Below are 15,285 nucleotides of genomic sequence, written 5' to 3' on the forward strand. Positions count from 1 at the left end.
GAGAGACTGACAGGATTTACCAATATGCAGGGTTAGTTGTTGCCATTCTTTGTGCCAAAAACCAGGGTAAACATTCATACAGAAACCCAAATATTACTATGTTGACATTTTATAGCAAAGAAAATGATGTATATGTTTTAATGAGATGCCACTCTATGATCTGAAATATTTGCCTAGGAAAGAAACACACACTTAAAGACAACACAACACAACACATAATCTTCCCTAACGGTACAGCCATCCCACAAAACCAATCAACAGCAAAAAAAACAAAAAAACAAACAAACAAAAAAAAAAAACATGAAATATTGCACTGCACATTTCTGAGGTTACAACCGTCCCGCATAATCCAAAAAACAGAGATGCTTAGCACAGGAATACAGTTTGGACTCAAATTGTGTGTGTTCATTTGTGCTCTATGAATAAGAATATATCTAATGAGTGATGCAAAACCTGAATTTTGTAAAATAAAAGTGTACTAATTTGTTGTTCATTTAGACTATACAGCTTTTTTTTACAGCATGTGTAATATTTTTTATTTCAGAGATTATCTGATCTGTTGAGTTTATAATGAGCGAGCTTGTGAGTCTCGCTGAGTTCCTAAATTCCTTCTTAAGGGCTGTAAGGTAAACAGTCTTACTTATATTCTCCTTCATGGCTGCAGAAAACCAGCAGCATTGAAGTTAGACCAAGTTGGGTTTGTCAATACACAGGGGGAGCATTTTTCAAAAAGGAAGCAAGGGTATGATAGCTGAAAAGTGTAAGACTGCATCCCTCTGACGCCTTGGATTATGGAGCCATAAAACCCTGAAATTAGCAGAGAAAGAGAAGATGCAGATGTGTGTCAAAAAATATCACTATGGTGGTTGATTTAACTTAATATTTTGACACAAGGTAGTTAGGTATTCTTCAGGTTTGGTGTGCAAGGGTTGTGATCATCCATGGCCAATATGTAAGTCTGGTGGCTATGCATCTGCAGCTTCAGATTAATTACAAGTTAAAAATGTTTTTCTTTCTTTTCTTTCTTTTTTTTGCCAAGAGCTCAGAAACCTGAGAGAAAACACAGCCATCGAGCATACAGCCGGTGATTTTGGGTACCCAGGTTGCTATGAACCTTTAAGCCATAGTGTGGGCAAAAGTTACAGTAAGCCTTTGGCTAAGCCATCCATCAATGAAAATCATTATTTTCAAATTCATTGAGAGGAATAATTCACACTGAGCCCGAAATGAAAATAAACAGCCATACTATTGAGGAAAAGCAGTTGTCACTTTGCGGACTTTATATTCTCTTATCCTCCCTCTGTTGCACACACACACACACACACACACACACACACACACACACACACACACATACAGTCAGTAATTTGCACTTTGTTAATCTGTCTGGTACCATTTCAAAGATGTTTTTACATCATATACGCGCTCAGTAGATAGACATGAGCTTTCATAATATCTTGTTTTGTTATTTCTTTTTGTTTTGTTATTGTTATTCTCTTGTGTGAACTTGAGCTGGGGTGTAGTAAGTAAGCCATGAAAGCAAGGTCAATACAAGCGGCCACAAAGGCCTCAAATGTTTTACATTGTGTGACAACCTGGAAGACAATATTACATTTTTGCAGAAAAACTAAACATTAGACTTGTTAAATATGCCATGTCCGGTCATTGGTTTGAAATACAACATGTGCACTTTCTGTTTTCTTCTCATAATCAGAGAGCAGGACATTTCATGACCACAAATTAATTTGGAAACTAAGGCAGTCTTATCGCAGCAATATTTACTTCTCTCTACTTTTTTACTTGATGTTCATTTTCATAACCACAACGTTTTGTGAAGCTTTAAAGTGTCTAGATATCTTTGTCCTCATATTCAGGGATTCAGTCAGCTCAAGAGCTCTCTTTCAGCTTGACTTGCACCAAAATAGCACATCTCTCTGCCAAAATCACACACACACACACACACACACACACACACACACACACACACACACACACACACACACAATTGGGCTGATTTGTTGTCGCTCTCACATTTTAATGAAAAGATAATGAAATGTTTCTTGTTTGTTTTAATGCTGTTGTGTTTCTTGTATTTTGATAAAGACACTTTGTCCCCATATTATTCAGTATGAAGTCCTTATCTTTGTCATCACTTTGTGCATCTTTACACTTGAGTTGTCAGGTTAAAACAGTCTGATTTCTGTGTCTGCAGTCTTTTTATAAGCCATGTACATGAAACCGTGGACAGCAGTAGTGCTCAAGTGCATGGTGTACACTAAAGTGCGGTTTCTGTGATCTGTACTTCCACAGGAGATCTCCTTTTTCCTAGCACCTATCAAACTGGTTTAGTTATGAGCATGAGTCTTCTTAATAAAGGCTATGCAGGTATGGAATGAGTAAACAACTCCACATTCCTAAGTCATTTAATCATGACCAAAACTGGCAGTCATATCAAAAATAAAAATAAAGTAACATGCATCTTAAAGAGAACTTCAAAAGACTGTTGAGGGGAGTAATGCTGAGCACATCACATATTTTACATGCCTACTTTCAAAATATTCTAAAATTCAATCATAATTAGTTTTAAGATTCCTTATTGGTCCACAGCAAACATATTCTATTTTTGTGACAGTGGGGGGCCCCTTATGTGTGTGAGACCTAACACCCTCCCTTTGGTCTATGGCAGAAGATCCCACAGCACTGCAACATTTGATGGATGTATCAAACGAAAGATTTGATAAATGCAAGATTTGATACGTAGATTTTTATCATGCAAGTGCTGTTCTTTAAATAAGGAGAAAATCTCCGGCTCAAGACCCCTGAGAGACACCCTGCAGTGACGTCCATGCAAGCCCATCTATTATATAGTGCATGTGTAGACAAGATTTGTAGTTAGTGGCACTCTGTAACTGATATAATTTAGAAAGTCTTTTGTGAGGTTACTCCAACATTTTGGGAAAGACGAGAGTTCAGGAGAAGTTAGATGGCAGAACTGTAACCGCTGAACAAATTTATCCTTCTGTGTATCCTTCTGAAGATACAGGAAATTAACTTCTCCTAAAGCAACTCTTGTTTCTTTTTTCTTAATTCCAAGACATGTATTTCAAATAAACCTGATACAGTGTGTAAATAAGACAGCGTCAGAGTTGTTGTAAGGCTCATTTTTTTCACTTTGACGGAGCTAAGCTAATGACTCCCATAGACTTTTTTTCTTTTTTGCCTTTGCCATCAGGAGGTCATGACAGTGTGGATACCTGACAGAAAATGACACTGAATCCACATTTTTGGGAAGATTTGGGCTTTTAAAGGCTGTGATCTTAAACTTTTGATCAGCTGATGAACAGCCTATTTCAGTTTAATGGTTGTTTGCAATAAATTGCTTACTCAATTTTTTTTTTTTTTTTTTTTTTTGTCTCACTCCCATTTGTTCTTTTTGGATTTTGAAGCTCTACTTAGAACCTTCTTAAGATCCAACAGTGCAAAATGTAAATTCTTGCAAATTCTCAACTGGTCTTAAAATTTTGATCAGGAGTGTATTGCACTAGTGTTTTGTGTGTGTGTGTGTGTGTGTGTGTGTGTGTGTGCATGCTCATACATGTTCTGTATTCTCATCAAAAGACAGACCGGCATCAAAACATATTTATTAAAATAATCATTTAAGAGCCTCCTCTCCACAACAGTGGTTTAGATAAATAAATGTTCAAGTACAGTTAATAAACGTCTCTGTCCTCTCAGCCTGGCACACTCACTCAACAAAGCTAACCCAAAACATTTCACACTCACCTGTAACACACACTCCCACACATTTGACACTGTCTCAGTATTCACACACACATGCAAGGACTATGGCTGACACGCCACCAAAACAAGATGTAATGACAGCATCATATGATGACTTTTCCCAGATTAGTGTCAATACACCCAGACAGTGATCTATTGTATTCAGATAAAAAGCTACAAAAGCTAAAACTCACATAGTGTCGAGAATAAACTGAGGATTATGAGTGTGAGCAGATAATTTGTTGGAGTGTCAGCAGATCTGCAAAGTTTACAGACTTGCATTTGTATCTTTTATGTTACACATGACAGTAGAAAGTCATATCATTTACTTTCAATCCTGAGATCTATTAATCATAAAATTGTTGGATTATGAGTTACAAAATTTTCCCAACACACCGGCAGGTTTTTCCCACAAAAGCAAAAAGGACTATTCAAGTCATCAGAACACTTAAGACATACTGAACAAGTTGTGCTGTTTTGTTTTTGAATACGGGCATTCATGAGACACAAGCTCTATGAATGCCTTTTTCACCATCACGATATACAAAAACATCAACAAATAACCAGCAGAACCTGCAGACAAACAGCAAAGTACTACTAGGCTTCCTGACGACTCGTATGCCTATTTGCATGGCAGTCATAAATAAGCAACTCGCCCTCCATCCATCTTTCTTTGTATCACCACATGGGGGAGTCAGCAAGCTCACTGTGGAGGGAAAGAGAATGACTGATCATTTGATCATAGGTTTGACAGAGAGGGTGTATTGGAAAAGAGGAGAACACTTACAATACAATGAATCTCTACTCCAACTCTACTCCACCAATCTAGCCTTTTGGTTATAATAAAATTTATGGCTTTTATTACTTATGGAGTTTTGTGTTTATTCTGTATGACTCTACAGTGTTTTGGCTATTCTTATAAAAGCGAAAGAAAGTCTGGTGAGTGTTGGAGAGGGAAACAGAGTGTGCTCTATGCTTGTTGGGATTACAGATTTGTCACCTCAGGGCGGGGTTGAGGTGTGTCAGAAGCAGCACCTTGACTTCAGCAGGTTTTGGCCCCAAACACAGCTTCTTCTCATCCTGAATGAACAGACATATAGGTTGATATGGATGATGAATGATATGACACTTGAAGATTAATCAAGCTCTGCAAACACATACACAGTCATTTAACATAATTATCCCATGTCTGATTGACTGTAAACATTTTTACTTGTGCTTTCCTTCTAAACTAAGAAGAGAGCTCACACCCTATTTCATTTGAAGTCATTGTCAAAATCCTTGCGGGTCTTTATTAATGTGCTATAAAGTTATTGTTTCAAGCTAGCAAAGTTGGCTAGTCTATAACCCTAATGGTATGCTAGTGCTGGCTGGTCATATCTTGAACCTAAAGCACAAACAATGGTCAAAACAACCAATCCAATACATTAGTCTGGTGATAGGTTACATGAAGTTCATCCCAACATTATAAATGAGACAGCACTGTTACATATAACTGTGAATATAAATGTGCAATGAATTTGCCATGTACTGTACATCAAATCATTACCCAATGGATACTTTTTCACAGCAGCCATTTTGACTTGAAATAGCAGGGTAAATATAGATGTTACTAGTGACACTAAATAAGGTTTGTTTCCATTTTTGGTCTAACAGAGTCACGGTCTTTTGTTCATGGTGGCTCACTGGAAAGGCTCTGCTCCAATAAATGTGGCAGAAACTCAGTTAACACCTTAGTTAATTAATGTATTTACCCTGCTGTTTTATGTCAAAATGGCTGCTGTGAAAAAGGTCTTTATCATCATCATCATCATCCAATACATCACCAGATAAATAATAAGGAATGTGTGAGGTTTTGTTCCATCTTTACTCTTTCACATCTGCACTTTCATGCCAGCCATGTTTAAGTAGATCTGTTTCTACTGCTCAACCAATCAGAATGAAGCACTTAAGTAGATCTTGTGAGTACAAATAGAACCAGGAGAAAAACTTGCAGGACGGGGTGGATTAAGAGACATCACACAAGACAAATATCTGCCTATCATGACGTAGCCCTACTTCAGAATATTAACTGTGTGCATGCAGACAGTGTTAGTCTTTGTTGAGGTTTAGTAACTATGGGGGTGGCACACCTGTGTGTCTCCTTCGCTTTGGATGGAGTCTGTCTCGGAAGAGGCCTTGTCGTCCTCAGATGATGAGCTGTGAGCTGTGATAATAAACAGGGATGTTTTAGTCTGACACTCATTAAATTGCTCTAGCAGTGCTGTCTACCATGAGACGTCACTTCACACAGATGGAAGTGAAAATTTCATCACCTGACTTAGCTTCTGAAGCAGTCTCCAGTTTCTGCTCCAGCTGACGGATGCAGTCCAGCAGGTCCTGTGAGTGTCCAGTTTTCAAATGCATGTATGTGTGTGTCATGGGAAAGGGAAAAAAAAAAAAAAAAAAAAAAAAAAAAAAAAAACAAGGCAATTGGTGCAGTGATAAAGGCAGGTAATGTGAGAATTTCCATCTAAAAGAGCCATGCTGTGAAGATCTGTGCCAGTACAAGGAAAATGATCTGGGGAGATGATCTAGTGTGAATGCCTTGCCTGTTTCTCCTGTTGCTGCTGCTCACTCTCCTTTTGGAGTTTTCTCACGCTGCTTTTCAACTCCTGCACCTCCCGCTTAGCATCATTTAGCAGCACCTACAGGGGGCAGCAAAGAGTTTGTACAGTCAAATAATAACAGACCAAGTATAAGCAGACCACCTGACCTCCCGGGCAACTCTTAAAGACCAGACCACACATCTGACCTGAGATGACTGGCCAGTCCTCTTTACTGCAGTTTGATCATATAACACTTAAAGGAAATGTTTTTTGCAGTGTTCATGGAAGCTTTTCTATTTGTGTCAGTATGCCTGGTAATAAAAGCACTAAAGGCAGACGTGTTGATTTCTGGCAAGGATCCTATGAGGCTGTGGGGTTTCTCCAGTTTCTGAAATCTGAGCAGCTGAAGATTAGCAGTGCACGAGCGGTTATATTTAGAGCTGAATGTGTTTACTCAATAATAGCGATTGCGATATACTTTGATTTACGTACTCGACTGCAGTCTCTCTCACTCCCAAGCTCTACTTCGAGCTTCTCCCTCTCCATCCTCTCCTCCTGAAGCCACTCCTCTTTCCTCTGCACATCACAACTCAGTTCCTGCAATTTCTTTTTATCAGCCTGCAGCATGAAAAGATAGATGTTAATAGATGTCAGCAAGTGTAATGACCTTTAGGTTGTACTGGTATAAATTCTGCATGTCTAGTATCAAACTGTGTATTGTACACCCAATAGTTTGAACTGGAAGGACAAAAGCTGCGTCAGTGTCCCTCACTTCTGCTGCTTGTTTGTAAGCTTCTCTCTCCAGAGCCCAGTTGGCCCGCTCCTCCCTGAGGATCAGGTTCTCCTCTGAGAGCTGCAGGGTGAGCTGGGCTACTTGCAGCCGGGCTTGGTGCAGCTCAGTGTGGGTGTGGCCCTGCTGGGCCCCCAGTTCTCTCAGCTCCCGGCGCAGACTCTCAGCTATATGCTCACTAGCCACCAGACGCTCCTGCAGTCCTCGTATCTCCGACAGAGCAGACCCATTTTCTCCCTGCCGAAAAGGGACAGGAGGGAGTAACTGCACTAATAGAAACAGTGAGTTTACAGAAATGAGGGAGAGGAATATTGTCAGGTTTTCCTTGGGTGTCATTACAGACGTCTAAAGAAATGCCAGTGGGGAATGGGGAAATGAACATTTCTTTCTCATCTTCTTCATCTTCTTCTTTCTTTCATGGTGTAAATCTGGCCTGGTTACAGCAGGGAAGGCTACCCTATGTTACAGACCTGCCTGTCCTCTGTCTCCTTCTCTGGCTATTTGTGCTGCACAAGAAAGGAAATCCATTAGTATCAATCATTAACCTGCAGAGACTTTATTTTTCCCTCTTCATGCTTCATTTGACTGGACATTTTCTTCATTCTCTCCTTCATCCTGTGGGGTAGAAACAAGGTAAAACATATGGCCCCAAAGAGATCAAAACATCAAGACAAATGCCCAGGTGTTCGCCTGAAACACCAACCTTTGCAGTTCAGTATCTTCCTCTATTCTTCTGTCAATTAGAACCTTGATTTCATCTTGGAGGTCTTTTATTTGTTGCTGACTTTCAGCTTTTTCAGCCAAAAGGTTATTAAGCTCAGAGGACAGGCTTTCCTGGTTGTACTTCACATCCTTTCAATGTTGGGGAGAGAGGGAAAGTGATTAAAGAGTCTAATGCTTGATTTAAAATTAAACTGACACCTCCTCCTACTGATTCATGAAATTTGTACTACTCATTCTAGTCTGGTGAAATAGCCAAGGGTACCAAACAAGGGTGACTTGATGTACCTGGTGCTTTCCCTCCATCCTCTTCAGCATCTCACACTTAATTCTCAGATTCTCTCTGAGCTCTGAGATCTCTTCCCTCATTGCTTCTCTCTCACACTCCCACTCCTTCCTGTCTTCTTCGCTCTTCTCTCTGTCAGTGTCTTTGTCTTTTGTTGCCGCTTCCAGAGCCTGTTTTAAATCTGCTTGTTCTTTGAGGCATTCCTCCAGCCGACTCTGTTCATAACACCGGAAGAGGAAAAAGACCAAAGGCTCAGATAGCAGCACATTAAAGGGCCTGAGAAGTTTACGGTGGTTGTTTACCTAAAGACCTCAAACTAGGGCATTCATTACCAGGGTTTTCTGCTCTCACCTGCAGGAGTTGGGCTTTGGGGATGACAAGAAGCAACTCCTCGGCACCGTCCTCCTCCTCCTCACCCTGCTCCGCCTTCATAGTCTCCAGCTCCTCCAGTGGCTTGGGAGCACAGAAAGTGAAGGAGCGACTAGAAGCGCACACCTCTCCCCTCTCATCCACATAGACAAACTGGTACTCCGTAGCACTGGGGCGAGGCAGGTAAGAAGCTGTATCAGGAAGTAGACATTTTTTTTTTTAAATTAAATACCACATTTAAAATTCATCCATTCATCTCACTGTGGCTGTGAATACACCAATTTTAAAGAGTAACCAAACCCAAAAGCCAAATCTGGGTGAAGCCTGACCTCTAATGGTGAAAAGTAGGGCGCCTGGTCTTTGGTGGCAGGTTGATGGCACCATCCATCGTGCACAACAGGTGGTGACATCACCTGCCACCAAAGACCAGGCACCCTACTTTTCACCATTAGAGGTCAGGCTTCACAGAGACTTAGCTTTGGGGTTTGGTTACCATTTAAAAGAAGAAAACGAATGGCTGAATTCTTACAGTGGAAAAGTGCACAGCAATTGACATCAGTTCCTTTAGTATAGCCCTCAGGAGCGAGAGCCCATGTATATGTATAATAATCTTTCACTGATGACCAGCCCACCTGTGGCATGACAGGAAACACAAATTAATTTTTCAGGATTACATTTCTTTTTCTTATGAGTGAATACTGTTACAGTGCACTATTGTACCTCAAAAAGCCCTATCCAGTCACTGCTGCTCCAGTGATGGTCTGAGGTCAGGCTGTAGTGGCACTCAACTCTTGTTTGGGGAAAGTAGAGTTGCCCCACATTTCGAAACACCACTTTGGACTGTTTTTCCATGGTTAATGTCCTGCTGTTTAGGAAGAAGACATAGATCACTGAAATGTGTTCCAGCTTCAGTCCAGAAGAGAGCAGCTGATGAAAGATGATAGCAGAGTTAGGTCAGGAATGCAGCATGGTCACAACACCAGATGCCTATGGCCCCACAATATGTTTATAAACAACACTGCCTGTGTATCGAGGTTATGCCACACAGTCTGCACAAGGATATAGAAGAAGAAAGTGTAACAGGTTAGATATTATGCATAATTCAACACAGAGAATATGAAAATATCCATTTATTAACCAGTGTAAATGCACCCATCATATGATCTCATCATATCCAGAGTCAATATTATGTGAAACTCTATTCAAACAAGCTGAAATTATGAAGAAAATGAAGTTAGAAAAAAGAAGAAAAAGTGTGATAAACTGTTATTCTGAAATTTCAGAAACAACATTGCATCAGTTAGGGATAACTAAGCCGACTACCTCAATTAAGGCTCACTTACCAGTACAGAAATAGTATTCAACTTTATTAAACAGATTATGGTAATAGGGCCATCCTCTCTTACCTGAGTGGCTGATTAATTGCTTAGCATCCTACTTAAGATTTTGTTTTGTCATGTATTTATATTAATTTCCTCAGAATCACATCTCTGGCATCATAACAGCATACCAAAATATATCTTGTTTTTAATAAACACCACAAATAAGGGCCACAAATTGGAGCTCATATGGCTATGTTATATTGTTAATGTGTTTGATCAGCCAACAAAATACAGCCTCTATCTTCATAATTCTGAGTCATGCTCAATAATAACACATACACTTATTATTATACTAGAGAACAATGCAGAAGCAGCAAAAATGAAGTTGCTATTGAAGATAAGATATACTTAATTGCATACTTCCTCAATATAGTGGTGTTGATGTTTTAAAACTTACCTGATAGCAATACCTAGATGTCTTCTTTCTGCTACCTCATGTAGGCTAGTGCTGCCTTTAAATTTGTATTTGTAGAAAGTGAAAAGCAATCCTGTCAGGAGCAAGACTTTCACAACATCAGCTGCAGCATGTGGGCAGCATGTAACATTAGTGATGCTGCCTCGCTCATGGGAGATGCAGTTTGTTGAGAGCAGAGTGGATCACGAGGTGAATCAGTCCTGTCAGGAGTGGACTTCAACTCCCGTTTCAGAAAAGGGGATACAGGATACACAGAATCTGCTGTTGTGACTTCTTGCTCATTGCATTTCTCAGTAGTGCTAATGGAAGGGGGAGGGGGCCAGTGGGGGTGGAAGGAGGTTTTAAGCCCTATACTTAAGGCTAGACATTTCCCACAACAAGTTCACTGAGGCCACTGCTTTAACCAGTGAAGTTAAAAACAGCAGAATATGCTCCTCCAGGGCCTTATAAGAAGGCCCCAGTTAAACAATCCACACTCCCAGTATGATGCTTATTGGAGTGTCTGATTAATTTATGAGTTATGGAGATTTTTCAAATAGATCTGAGAATGTAACAGCAGAGACAGATTATTATTTGGCAGATTATCAACAGGATTCTATACAAAACTCATCAACCAATGCCATGTTTCACCAGTTTGGATGCAACCCAGAAATATTCTATAGGTTTAGTTTTCCCTAGAAACATGACAAGTGTGATTGCGAAATAAACACGGCGCCACTTCTGAACACGTGATCGCAATGCAGTCTCAGCACAAACTCTTGTTAAATGATTATGAAAACAGATTGACACAGTTCGCTGTGAATATTTATGTGACAGACATAACAGCGTGTGACAATTTTCTGTCTGTAAACACCCAGTTAACAAACTGTAATGACTGTACAGATAATGAAAACTGCAGTGTTTAGAACATGTAATAAGATGGTGATCAAAGTTTTGTGTTGATATCCAAAGTTGATATATAATGAATTTGAATATTTATTTTTTTTATATATCTAGACATAAAAACTGTCTTATCAGACCAGATAGTGGGCATATATTTTTTAAAAGACTGACAAATACCCATTTATTGTAAGGGAACCTACATAGACAGACTTTTCTTCATTTAAATGGCTCTGTTTATGGGTGTAAAATTTCAATGAGAATGTGATTTATCTTCGAGCTCATGGGTCATTAAGTGCAGTGATGGAAAACTGGTGCTCCCACATTCAAGGTGCTGGCAGACCACTCACACAATCACACATTAATGTAAAGGAGCTCACAAAATCACAAGTAAAGTTTCAAACCATACCATTTTATTCATATTGCTAAAAATATGGGGAACCTATATTGAGATGTATTGTAACCCTGGACTATTGTAATAGCTAGATTATAGGTGAGAAGCTCTAATGCATAAATGTGAAGCTGCTGAAGGGTATGGAGGTGTTGTGGGCCTCATGTAACAAACAGACCTGAGGAAGATCTTACAGATCAAAATGTTGCCTAAAAAAAACAAGAAAAGTATTTATTGGGAGCTTAACAGTGTGCAGACCTCACTCCTTTGTGCCCTGATTTCACAAAATTTGTTAATGGAGATGCCCACTTCACGCCCCAAATAACATAGATCCAGTTTAGGTTAGCTTTACTAGTGGTGAGTGTAAGTGCATAGCTTTAAACAATACAATTAAATGCCTGTTTATATAATGCCTGTGAGGATCAGAGGCATTTCCATGACATCAATACTCAAAGGACAGCGACACAAAACCATATTGCTGATTGTAATACCATGCTTCTACAGTGTCAGCAACATATGACCTCATATCTGAAACACAAAGAGGAGGAAACTTAGAGAAAAATGATAAAACATTTATTATTTCATCTTTTTTTAACCTTTACACTTGTGCAGTGTAATTCCAATGTAACCAAAAGAGTAGTAGGTAAAACAGTAGTGTATCAAAAAGTAAATGAATAAAACACATCATCAAAATAACTGATAGCAATACAAACAAATTACAAAAATGATACTCAATAACAGCACAGCAGTCCACAAGAGTGACTTGGAGTCATATTTTGAGAAGTTTCTTCATCATACTAGCGTATTTATCTCTGAACACTAATCTCCAGATGTCTGCAAAGTGCATGTGTGTTTGTTAATTGTTTTTTCCTGAGCTGAGCTGACAATTTAAAAGAGCACTACAAACTGAATTTGATTATTTGCATTTTAGTAGGAGTGTGCTGAACTGAATTCTTTATTTGGGAACCGCAGCCAGATCACATTGATATACGCTGCAAAGTCTTAACTACCTTTTTCTTTTTAGGTAAATTACACATTAGAGATACTCATGGGCCTTTGGACAATGACTACAGGACTTCCTCTCAAGAATACCATCTCTACTTGAGATTAAATGCACCGCAATGACTGATGATTTAATAAGTTTGAATGATGTGATTAACTTACAAAGAAGACGGATGATTCATGAGCATCCTGAGTTGTCACATGTATATGACACCTCTTACAGTACCATTAGTGTGTACAGTACAGTGAAAGTGCTGTACTCCATGCACAAAGCTACACCGTCCCACTGTACCTTGCAGGAAACCCATCTCAAAATGCAGAGGTAGATACAGACAGACAACATAAGAAACGACAATCCTGGAAATGCAATAATGCCAGATCAAGAAAACGGCAATTTGTAAAGGCAGAGCTGGAGGGAATTTGTGTATAGGGCTGTACTCGTCATGTTGGCACCAGCCTTTTCAGAGCAGGGGACTGTTTGCTTAGACAGACAGAGTTGTCACCTCATGGAGTTCAGAGGTGAAATGTGAACTTGCTAAGGACAGCAGTTCAGTGAGTCACCCATTAAGGCAACACCTCATATCCTGATCGACCGCCAGAGCTCGTGCGCTACAAACACTGCTGTTGATGAAGCAAGTGTCAGAGCAGGCCAATTAAATCACGTGTTGCTTAGCAGTGACAGGACACCCAGTTCTGCCAACTTGGCTTTGGCTACTCCTTCCCAGCCCTTATTAGCCAGAGGGTTCCTTGGGGACGGGTGCATGATGCCCTCGACTCTGACCTTAATACCTGCTGCGGAGAGAGCTCGCCGCGCCCGCTGCTCTGCTACCTTCCCCACTCCGATCACCATGGTGACACCCAGCGCCTCCACTGCCTGACACAGTGCGGTGTCACAGAGGGCCAGCAGGGCCTCACGTTCCCCTGCGGGCAGCTCAGGCGGGGTCAGGTTCTTGCCACTGGCAGCCATGAAAATGAGCGGGCACAGGTTGTGCACAAAGCAGTGGCGGAAGAACACAGCCGGCTCGCCACACAGCTTTCTGAAGAAGCCCCAGAAACGTGCGCCACTCACTTCACTCTGGGTACAGGCGAGGCCCGTGATACGCCGCTTTGGATGCTCGTCAGCGGGGTGACCGACCTCTCCTGTTATCTTGAGCCAATCACGGACTGAGCTGACCTCACCGAAGGGGACCTGAGGAGAGAGGGGGAAATGTGCACTGAGGCTTGCTTTTGAACACAATCATCATTTATTACACTTGTAAAGCAACATCATATCAATCCAAAGAAGTCAAATGACAGAAGTGATAAAGATGAGCCACAGTCATAAAACGCATGATTCCCAGTGGTGCTTCATTTCAAATGTGCATTGCTTTTACATTTAAGCCAGCTGGCTCTTCTGCTTTTTATGATGAAATGTGAAACTTGTCTCATGCTGTCCACTTGGGTTAGGCTGGTTTGGCTGAAACAAGACCAAAGTCGCTCTACTTCCGTCTTCCTATGACTTCACCAGTGTTTGCAAACAATGAAGAAGTAACGTCAGCCCATGCACTACTACCCAATTATGAATGCGCCTGATAATATAGGTCTTCGCCTTAATCCCACAATTGATTCAGGTGATTTAGCTGCCTTAATGGTCTACTCACCCCTGTCTGAGCCATGCCGAAAGGTCCAGGGTTCATCCCCAAAAAGAGGACACTCTGTCCACCGTGACAGTACTTCTTCACGTAGCAGTGGTGTGTGTCCCAGGCGTACTCCAGGGGGTTGTAAATGTAGTGGACAGGCTCTCCAAACACCAGGCGACCGAGGTGGACGTTCAGCTCCAGCTCCACCTGGAGAAACTTGTCAGATGCTGTGCTGTTTTCCGAAACTGGTTTGCACAAAGGCAGTCCCACCTCCCTCTTCTCCTGGTCTCCTTTAGCGAAACCCCCCGTCTCATTATCGGTCGTGTTATCGCTCGACATGTCTGGCTGTTAAAGCGTTATGTGACAGGTCTCTGAGACAAAAAACGCAGCCTAAAACCGTATACTTACCAAGACTATTTTCATTATAAGAGGTAAGTTTTGTTACTGTCCCCTGTTGGACACCATTATCATCTTCTTCTCCGCATTGACATGAATTCGTTGTCTGGTGCTTTCAAAACTGCTGCCCCCTGCAGGAAATTAATGTGTATGGCCCGGTGAGAGCGGCTCATGCCGTGGACATGCCAGTGAGCTGCGGTGAGGGGCAGAAACAGCCTCTGGGCGTCATGTCTTCATTTTCTATTTCTTATCATTTCACTTATGCAAATAATATATTTTTCCCTTGAGAATTTGAGCAAATGCAACTGACCCAATTTACCCTCGGGCTCAGTAAAGTATCTCTGACTCTGATTATTCCAGGAGTTTGTGACACTGATATATAAAGTTTACAGCAGTGTCGATGGTGTGGCTGTCCTTTTATAAAACAGTTTTCATCTTGTTTTTGCCTGGCAGTGCAGAAATTTAATTTGGTCCTGAAATACACACTGCAAGAATACCTGAGACAACCTCCAGGGGGCGACACAGAGCGCTAAAACTGGCCCAGATGGCAGTTAAGATACACAAAACCTTAAATGAACGAAATCTGCAATTATCTAGGGAAAAATACATTTTCCGCAATTTCTCCGCTGGTTTTGCCACTAGTCAGCAGCACATATCCTCAATACAAG

At 40.8% G+C, this 15,285-nt stretch overlaps 2 protein-coding genes across 2 annotated transcripts; both read right to left on the reverse strand.

The window, feature by feature from the left end:
* Window positions 1-4,776: 4,776 nt before the first annotated feature.
* Window positions 4,777-10,371, reverse strand: LOC115359274 (calcium-binding and coiled-coil domain-containing protein 1-like). The gene is made up of 13 exons (XM_030051646.1): window positions 10,313-10,371; window positions 9,254-9,398; window positions 9,063-9,165; window positions 8,516-8,724; window positions 8,167-8,379; window positions 7,862-8,010; window positions 7,704-7,773; window positions 7,141-7,395; window positions 6,861-6,986; window positions 6,372-6,467; window positions 6,096-6,159; window positions 5,913-5,986; window positions 4,777-4,860 (listed from the first exon to the last, which is right to left on the reverse strand). The coding sequence occupies exons 2-13, from the start codon at window positions 9,383-9,385 to the stop codon at window positions 4,777-4,779; spliced, it is 1,575 nt and encodes a 524-aa protein (XP_029907506.1). The 5' UTR covers window positions 9,386-9,398; window positions 10,313-10,371.
* Window positions 10,372-12,191: 1,820 nt separating this feature from the next.
* Window positions 12,192-14,687, reverse strand: LOC115358853 (single-strand selective monofunctional uracil DNA glycosylase). Its single transcript, XM_030050938.1, has 2 exons — window positions 14,243-14,687; window positions 12,192-13,791 (listed from the first exon to the last, which is right to left on the reverse strand). Exons 1-2 carry the CDS (start codon window positions 14,558-14,560, stop codon window positions 13,261-13,263), a joined length of 849 nt encoding a protein of 282 aa, XP_029906798.1. The 5' UTR covers window positions 14,561-14,687; the 3' UTR covers window positions 12,192-13,260.
* Window positions 14,688-15,285: the final 598 nt, after the last annotated feature.

This window comes from Myripristis murdjan, chromosome 5 (assembly GCF_902150065.1).
Source record: "Myripristis murdjan chromosome 5, fMyrMur1.1, whole genome shotgun sequence".
Taxonomy (NCBI): domain Eukaryota; kingdom Metazoa; phylum Chordata; class Actinopteri; order Holocentriformes; family Holocentridae; genus Myripristis; species Myripristis murdjan.

Excerpts from the sequence above, each read along its gene's own strand:
- LOC115358853 (XM_030050938.1), bottom strand. The coding sequence starts at position 14,560 with ATGTCGAGCGATAACACGACCGATAATGAGACGGGGGGTTTCGCTAAA. Across the intron at positions 13,792-14,242 it reads TCGGCATGGCTCAGACAGGG|GTCCCCTTCGGTGAGGTCAG; the intron begins GTGAGTAGACCA and ends CTCTCTCCTCAG.
- LOC115359274 (XM_030051646.1), bottom strand. The coding sequence starts at position 9,385 with ATGGAAAAACAGTCCAAAGTGGTGTTTCGAAATGTGGGGCAACTCTAC. Across the intron at positions 8,011-8,166 it reads GGATGGAGGGAAAGCACCAG|GATGTGAAGTACAACCAGGA; the intron begins GTACATCAAGTC and ends CAACATTGAAAG. Across the intron at positions 7,396-7,703 it reads GAAAAATAAAGTCTCTGCAG|GGAGAAAATGGGTCTGCTCT; the intron begins GTTAATGATTGA and ends CCTTTTCGGCAG.